The sequence below is a fragment of the Pseudorasbora parva genome, chromosome 4 (genome assembly GCF_024679245.1).
Source record: "Pseudorasbora parva isolate DD20220531a chromosome 4, ASM2467924v1, whole genome shotgun sequence".
Classification (NCBI taxonomy): Eukaryota; Metazoa; Chordata; class Actinopteri; order Cypriniformes; family Gobionidae; genus Pseudorasbora; species Pseudorasbora parva.
This window is the reverse complement of record NC_090175.1, coordinates 10,220,950-10,230,270: the sequence shown is the minus strand read 5'-3', so window position 1 is coordinate 10,230,270 and position 9,321 is coordinate 10,220,950. Positions and strand designations below refer to the sequence as shown.

Sequence of the window (9,321 nt, the reverse complement as noted above, 5' to 3'; positions counted from 1 at the left end):
GTAATTTCCTTGTATGGGCCGTACGGAGTGAGAGAGCAAATGCTTCGCCCATCAAATCGCTTTGCTCCGCTTTAGGGAAGTCGTCGGCTGCGCTGCACAGGTCACAGGACTTCACCAAATCAACAATGTCACCAAAGAACTGTGTTTTTGGTTGTTTGTTCCCTGCATTTTGGGGATGATTGTTTTATAAACAGTTCGATGCCAGAGTTGTTGCTCGTCTAATGCTAAGGATGGAGCGAAAAAGGTTCACGGTCAAGCGTTGGAACAGCAGGCGGTGAGTAAAACTGCTTCAAATGTCTGTGTTGTTGGCTATTGAAGTGCACATCAAGTACACAACATGATCGTGACTCTTTAGCTCCGCCCCCACACGATACGCCTCCAGCCACTCGGTTTTATTCGGTATTTAGACTCTCTACAGTGCATCTGTCTTTTATAAATATGATAAAACTAAAGACTTTTCGGAGGTACGAAGGATGCGGTACTCTATAGCAGAGGTTTTCAAACCATTCCTGGAGCCTCCCCAGCACTGCACATTTTGGATGTCTCCCTTATTAGACACACCCAGCTCAGGTAATGGAGTACTAAACTAATCAGCTGATGAGTTAATACAGCTGTGCTAAATAAGACACCCATCCATCATATGCAGCGCCTTTTACTATAAAGAAGCCTAGCCCTTTAAGAATCTGAAATCGGATTGGAAAAGTAGTGCAAGTAAACATATCTATTGAGATGTATTTCTTAGGGGGCTGCATATGATGGATGGGTGTCTTATTTAACATAGCTGTATTAACTCATCAGCTGATTAGTTTAGTACTCCATGACCTGAGCTGGGTGTGTCCAATAAGGGAGACATCCAAAATGTGCAGTGCTGGGGAGGCTCCAGGAATGGTTTGAAAACCCCTGCTCTATAGATACTCAAGATTGACATGAGATTGAGTGTTACCCTCCCTTTAAACTGTTACACTGCTTGAGAAGTCTGTCTAAAATCAGGTTAGTGAAGGACCCTTCGTGTACAAACTTGAATGGTTTAATACTTATGAAGTTGATTACTTGTCAATTTCGTTGAGTGTGCAGTGCGCTTTGAGGGAGAACCCACCCACGCGCTCTTCTGATTGGCTGTGATCTTTGATTGATTTTTCTCTGAAATCTTATCACATCACACCGGGTTACGATAGCGTTTGAAAGATCACCGGTGCTAGGGCAAGCTGTTTTGACTTTTATTTATTCACAGGATATGAGTTATTGATTTCAACAATTACATTTTTACTAGTTAAAATTGTAATTCTTGAATTTGTAGGTTATTTCTGCGAGTGATGACATTTTTACTATCAAAATATTCCATTGTTGCTATAAATCTAATTCCTGATATCAAGAATGAGCATTTTAATATATATAATATAATCATAATTCATATCCTGAGAATTACTAAAAGTTAAAATGGCTTGCCATATGGCACAATGAATCAGCTCAACCAACTGTGTGAACTGATCGGCACAAGTTCAGCGGTTTACCTGATGCGCTGTCATGTCTTTCTTTGTTGTTCGCATGCCGCTGACTCAACTTACGTGAAACCTGCCGGAGACTCGTTCCAGAGACACGACAGACATGAATGTGATCAGGCAGGAATAATCAGATCAACACAACCATATAAGGCACATGATGTATTTCTCCCAAAACATTTAGTTTGGCTTCAAGGATCAGTCATGAATCTGGTCCACTTGTACCGCGACAAGCATCTAAAAATACCACAAATATGCAAATAAAAGAATTCCGTACATAGTGTGCAAAATGCATACTAAAAAAACATACACGTGACAGTGAAATGGCTTTATATACCAAAACAAATATAAAAACATACAGTACACTCTTTCAGAAATACCTCAATGACAAAACAATACCAACGGAAGATTTCTGCTCTCGACACACATCTGTAAGGACGTGATGAATGTGGAAGGGGTGCAAACAGCTACATATTCAGACAGCTCCTGAGAAACCGTCTCGAACTTTTCAGAAAACACATTTGTACACATTTGACATGTAAAAAAAAAGAAAGAAGAAAGAAGCATATTTACTATAGTTTACATTTAGTATTTTTAAGTTATTTTTAAATAATGCAACCACAAAATAAGAGTACGTCCTTTTCAGTAGACTTTCTGTTTGAATATATTCTGCATCTTTAAAACATAAAACATTTAAAAATGTAAAAAAGCAACTTTACTGCTCTTCAGTGGTTGTAATGTTCACACACGCACACACACACGCGCACGCACGCACACACACACACACACAGCAGGGTTCAAAAGTCACATGGTGAGTGAAAATTTAAATAAAAAGAAATTGGTCCGGTTTCACAGACAGGGCTTAGATTAAGACAGGGTTTGGCCTAAATTCAATTAGGACACTTGCCCTTAGTTTCACTGACAAGGTATAAAGGGTTAGTTTACCCAAAAATGGAAATGTCCCCATTTCCTTACCCTCAAGCCGTCTTCTAGGCGTATATGACTTTCTTCTTTCAGACGAATACAGTCAGTTATATTAACTCCTGGCTAATCCAAGCTTTATAATGGCAGTGAATGGCAGCCCAACATTTGAAGCCCAAAAGTGCATCCATCCATCCAGTGAAACAGTCAGTTAACAAAAATATCCATATTTAACTTATTATAATGTAAAATATCTAGCTTCTGTCAGACAGCCTTCTGTATTCAACTATTCGACGCAGAAAGTGTAATGCCTCTCGCAGTTCAAACCGCTTAAACTACGTCACGCCAGTTACACTTTTTCCGTACGCTGAATACTAGATATTTTACTTTACAAAGTTTTAAATATGAATATTTTTCTTACACAAACCTATTGATTTGCTTCAGAAGGCCTTTATTAACCTCTCGGAGCCATATTGAGCACTTTTATAATGGATGGATGGCATTTCCATTATAATGTCAATGTCAATGTCAATTTTATTTATATAGCACCATTTCCACAACACATGGTTGACCAATGTGCTTTACATAGAACACACAACACTGGGACACTAAGTTTTAATTATAAAGCTTGGAAGAGCCAGGACATGTTTTAATATAACTCTGATTCTGTCAGATGCACTAAGAATGACTCGAGGTTTAGTCAATCATAGGGACATTACATTTTTTGGTATTTGTCAAAGACTAAAGTGCATGTTTGAGCTGTTTTAACTGAAAGCATATCTTAAAATATGTCAGTGTCATTTTTGGTCTCAAGATGCACACCAGTGATGTTTTTATTTTTTTAATCTGAGGCACGTTTATAAAAGATACTTGAACTAAAGCCCAATCTAATCTAAACCCTTTCAGTGAAACCAGGCCATGGTTGTTTTTATAAAAACATTACCGGTGTGCATTTTCAGACAAAACAATGCTTCGAGCTCAAACATGCATTTTAGTCTGGGATGAGGGCTTAGTTCACCCAAAAATGAAAATCCTGTCATTAATTACTTACTTGGGAACACAGATGAAGATATTAGTGTTGAAATCCGATGGCTCAGAAAGGCCTTCATTGACACCAATGTCATTTCCTCTCTCAAGGAAATGGCAAGAATAGTTTTTGTGCGCAAAAAAACCTAAATAACGACTTGCATAGTGATTGGCCGATTTCAAAACGCGTCTTCCTGAAGCTTCGGCGCTTAATGAATCAGTGAATCGATTCATGATTCGGATCGCGTGTCAAACTGCTGAAATCACGTGACATTGGCGATCCGAATCATGAATTGATTCACTGATTCATTAAGCGCCGAAGCTTCAGGAAGACTCGTTTTGAAATCGGCCAATCACTATATAAGTCGTTATTTTATTTTTTTTGCGCACATAAAATTATTCTTGTGGCTTCATAAATGATTGTAGAGCCGCTGTAGTGAGATGGGCTTTGTATCGACATCTTTAGTGCCTTTATGGGTCTTGAGAGAGGAAATGACATGGTGTCAATGAAGGCCTTTCTGTGCCATCGGATTTCAACACTAATATCTTCATCTGTGTCTGAAGATGAACGGAGGTCTGACGGGTGTCCAACGACATGAGGGGGAGGAATTAATGACAGAATTTACATTTTTGGGTGAACTAACCCTTTAAGTCTTGTCTGTGAAACCGGGCGATGAAGTATTTACTATAGGAGATTTTACTCAAGTGCTTCTGTCATTAAAGCAATTATTTATAAATAAATTCTTAATTTTTTTTTTTATTCATTTAGTTTTTTTTTTTTTTTGACTCCTTTTTTTCCATTTTAAATCCAAGATTTCCATGTAGACGTTTGAACCGCGCTGCATCTACCGGTGTCAACAGAGGCGCTTCACGAGTCCACCTTCCCATACGTCCCTTCAGGTGGCCGGTAGTATTTGGGAAAGGCCATCAGCTGGAGCATGTTGAACGCATATTTCCGGCACTTTATATTCTTTTGCACATTCTCAATCCGGCAGCCTTCTCTGATGAGGGGAAGATGAAGAAAGAAAGAAAAGGAAAGGTATGATGATGATAATAATGAGGACGACGATGAATGCATAAAATATCCAAAACAACAGTGCAAAGGCCTCAGTATTTCTACACACCAGTTAATATTCCAAGCATGAGGAAACATTTAGAGTTTACAGAACAACACTTCAACTACGAAAGCATTATGCAAGAGATCTGTGATGTTCATGGTACCTTTAGAGCGTGCCCAAAACAAACACATGGTCACTATCATCTGACGGAAACACAAGCATCTGCTAAAGTGCTTTGCATCTGAAAACAATTAAAATTGTTTTTGTTTTTATTTCAAAGGAATGTACATTCAGGCATCATTTTCTCGCCCTCATGCCTTTCCAAACCTGTATGAGAGATGTCCTGCCTCACCAAGAAAATAACATGAGGGTGGAGCACAATAAATGTGACTGAGCGCTCAAAGTGAAAGTACTGCAACTTGTTAGTTTTTAATTTTGTTAAACCTTCAGATACCCGTAATCGTTCAGTAGCCCAGAAAACACAGAGTTAAGGCCTTTGCACACTCCGAGTCCGAAATTCGTCAAAAAAATGAATTCGACCTTACGTTAAGTCAGTCACCCTTGCACACTGCCTCTGAAACTTTCGTCCATCAAAAAAACAAACAAATTCGGAACAGGTTTGATTTTCTGCATTTTCGCATCCGTAAAAACGCATTTTGAGAGACATTTTGACAACTCAGAGCCACCATACATATTATTCTAGCAAAAATACTACATATATTATTATATCACAGCTATAATTAGCACACCAAGTAGATTGGGGAGCAGATATTATAGCCCCAATATTTCCTGTTTTTCTCTTTTTAAGAAGAGAGAGGACAAAAAATTCATCCTCAATATTTGAAGACGTAATTTTGTCGTTTTGCGTTTTTTTCCCCATAACGCTTTCATTAATACACATCAGACTCAGTGTGCAAGGTCTCTGTGCGAGACCAATTTTTCAGATCACCAATACGGAAAAACCATAGACTGTAAAAAAAAAAATACGGACGTAGTGTCCGTGACGTCACCCATAGGATTCTGATAAGCCGTTCTGAAGCTTAAAGTAGGGGCGAGCTGGCCGTCGCCATCTTGTGAGCGAGTCATCTCGCGTCACTCCCGGATAACAGAAAATGGGCAAAAAGGCGGGATGTGGGCGGAGCTGAGGTGACGCAATGACTACAGACGGCAGATAAATGGCTATCCACCGGTCAATCAAAGTAACCACGCCCTTAATTATGGATTAGTTCATTAATTAATTATGGAACTTTAAGGCTTTATATAACGTAAACGAATGAGTTATAAAAAAAATCACCCCCTCACAGTCGTCATGAAGATCAAAATTAGCCGTATAGGCAAAAACCACAATTTGTACCAGGCTGTAAACATGTTTTTTTTCTGCTGTAAAGTTGAGAATTTAAACATCGGGCTTAATGAGATTCTGCTCCTTCTGGAGTCTGTCCCTAGTGGCCAGTCGAGGAATTGCAGTTAAAGTCACTTCCGTATTGACTTCAAGAGAGATCGCGGGAGGTTGCCGCTTGGAAAAAACCTTTATCGGACTCAGTGTGCAAAGGCCTTTACTGGTGAAAAGAGAAAGCACTCAAAGGAAGCAAGCAAGAAGTTAGACGCAGCTCGGTTATGGCATATTCAGCAGTTTATTGGTATTTTGCAAGCAAAAAAACAAGACTTAAAATGAGCCACACCACCAGCAGGTGTGAGCTGACGAGCAGAAGGGCGATTGGGTAGAAGTGGCGGGACGCCGGCTTGTTAATAGCTATGGAGCCCGCCTCAGGGTCGTCCCATTGGGCAACCTCTCCCTGGGCCAAGCGGCCGCTGAGCGTTCCCACACCAAACCAGACAGACAGAGAGAGAGAAGCAAACACATCCAACAGGAAGTTAGTTCAAGAGCTCAGTTTGGACACACAAATACATATTTAGCAAACTGCTAATACACACCGCTTTTAAAATGATGACAAAAATAATGGAAAATGGTGATGGCAGATGGCTCAGTCTGTTGTGATTGGTCTACTCTACTCTGATTGGTCAGATGGCTCAGTCTGTTGTGATTGGTCTACTCTGCTCTGATTGGTCAGATGGCTCAGTCTGTTGTGATTGGTCTACTCTGCTCTGATTGGTCAGATGGCTCAGTCTGTTGTGATTGGTCTACTCTGCTCTGATTGGTCAGATGGCCCAGTCTGTTGTGATTGGTCAACTGATTACAGCGCATGTTGGAAACCAAACGGCAATTACCATATCTGGATTTCATTATCTCCTGCTTTTAATTGGCTAAGAAATCAAATACACTGCTGAACAATAACAACTAATTCTAATCTATTCTTTTCCTTTTGACAATTTGTGAACTCATGCAAAATAGATTTCAGGGTTGCCAACTCTCACGCATCTGGCGTGAGACTCACGCCGCATTCACACGGGGCGTAGGCGTTAACGCTTCCCATTTACTTTGAATGGGTGACATCATCCGTTGCCGAACTGAATTGTGGGTTCCGTCACGGTGCTTCACTCGCGTTTCAAGCGGCAGAAGTTGAAGAATTCTCAACTTTTCAAGCGCCAGCGCAGGCGTCATCCAATCAGATTTAGCCAATTGCGTTCATTACAGCTCCGTGAACCATCCAGACCATAGACCGTTAAAAATCCAGACGCAGCTCCTGGACCACTACGTGATATTCTTCCCGCTGTCGGCGCTTTTTCAGGATTTAATGTACTTAACAGCTTCGTACACCTGTGCAGTGCGCTGACAACAACTACACGGGCAATCGCACTCGCACATACAACCAAAAAAGGCGCTTTTTTGTGTTGTGTTTTGGTCCAAGGGGCAAGTTAATGTGATTGGCTGTTGTCACTATGACGATCGCGTCAGCGCCCAGCTTCAGCCACGCCCTCCGTCAAGCGTTAACGCCTACGCCCCGTGTGAATGCGGCGTCACGCTTTCAGGCTCTGTCTCACGCTCTCACTCCGCCCAACTCAATCTCACGCCAATTTGCCAAACCTGCTTTTGATATTAAACAAAGCTATAAGCTTTATTTTTTTTAAATGTGTTTTAATGAAATTCAAACAATAAATAGCGTTTTGGCGCTAATGTGGCATAATGTTAAAGCCAGAGGCGTTGAAAAGCGGAGTTGCATGCTCTCGTCTCCCTGCGTCGCGCGCTGGTCACGTGGCCCATGAGCGCTCAATACTTAGCGCCGTGCCAATGAATTTAAATGGCTTAAGCGGATACACAACAGTTTCACCATATAGATGTTTGCTGCAAGTTTTGGTAAACAGTACAGCATAGTGTTAGTGTGTATTGATTATTAAGTCAGCCATATTTACAGGATCATTTTATTAAGGAGAGTGATAGAGATGCAACATTGCTAACATTAATGCTATTCTTGTATTTAGCCCTCAGGTATTCCTTACTAATTGGTCACACTCATACTCATTAAATTATATTTATTGAGATCTTTTGGTACTAAATACTATTTGTGCAACAATTAGGCTATTGTCAATAAATGACCACTTAAAATATTTTTCTTTTAATATTTGTATATATTTCTTCTAATATTTATATTACAATATGTTTAGTAATTAATGTTAAAATAGAGAATTCCAATTCAAAGAGGACAAATACAGTCATTTTGTGGCAAAAAAAAAAAAAAAAGTTTATTTGTAATGCCATTAACAGTAGGTGCCTTATGGCTCTTTAATAAATATACATGTATCTAATCTGGTTGCTCAAAAAAGTATTGCAGTCTTTGCATTCTAATAAATATTTAGATATGATGATCAAACACTAGATTTCTTTAAATGTGAAATTTCAAAACTTGAATTACTTGCATCCTAATATTTTTAATGAATAATGATACTTATATAATCACTCACAAGTGAATATTAAGGAATGGCACATGTAATTTGACCCAAGAAATCTTTAAACTAGTGCTAAAACAAACATATTTTTTCTTATTATGTATAGTATATATACTATACAGAATCAAGATCAAAAGCATTACGCCACCCCCCCCCCTCCCCCGGCCCCCCCCAAAAAAATCTCACTCCAACCTGAACTTAAAAGTTGACAACCCTGTAGATTTGCTTTGGCAGCGCAGAAAACAGCAGCTTCTCAACACGATCACATGCAAGTCTGTTGATCTGTAATACTTTGCAGACCTTAAACACAAACAGCTGTGGTTTATTACACACTGCATGAGAGGGAAAAAGCACTAGGGCACTTTAAAGAAAATAGCTAAACTAAAATATATATTTTTACAGATGTGGAGAGAACACCAAACTAGAGTAATCTGGAAATGAATCAACAGCATATACACAACCTCAGCTGATTTGTTTGCCGTATGAATTGAATGTGATGTGAGAGCTGCAAAATTATACAAATATAATAAACACATTTATAAAGTCTCTCAGTTGCGTTGTGTACACAGACAACCTGTGCAGTCTGATACACAAGCAGATGACTCGAACTCAAATGATCAGCATCAGTCAGATTGTCGCTGACTTGCTAAATAGCAAAACTAATCACCAATCAGACAGGTTTCCCCAAACATCCCCTCACAAGTAATACATTAATGGATTTTAAATTCTCACAATCAATAAACTGATGTTTTCAACACCTAACTCTCCAGAGCACAATCATGTTTGACTTCAATTTGACAGCTTTATACTGACAAATAATGAATTAAAACACCCGTCAGTCATAATAAGGCTGTGTTAATATCTTATTATATAGTATCTTATAGGCCTACCATGGTCTGTTTTAATACTCGATTCTGATTGGCTGGAAGGTAAGCAGTAAAACCGTTTAATGCACAGGTAGTTCCAGTCAG

At 39.4% G+C, this 9,321-nt stretch overlaps 1 protein-coding gene across 4 annotated transcripts in view; it reads right to left on the bottom strand.

Moving 5' to 3' along the window:
- Positions 1-3,793: 3,793 nt before the first annotated feature.
- Positions 3,794-9,321, bottom strand: part of inpp4b (inositol polyphosphate-4-phosphatase type II B) — a 246,261-nt gene continuing 240,733 nt past the window's right edge. For 3 of the 4 annotated variants that reach the window (XM_067440836.1, XM_067440837.1, XM_067440839.1), the window contains one exon: positions 6,120-6,316. In XM_067440836.1, coding sequence (XP_067296937.1) covers positions 6,139-6,316 — 178 coding nt within the window. In that variant the 3' untranslated portion in view covers positions 6,120-6,138. Of the gene's footprint in view, positions 4,448-6,119; positions 6,317-9,321 lie in introns of those variants that run through there. The other variant, XM_067440838.1, reaches the window with a different exon arrangement.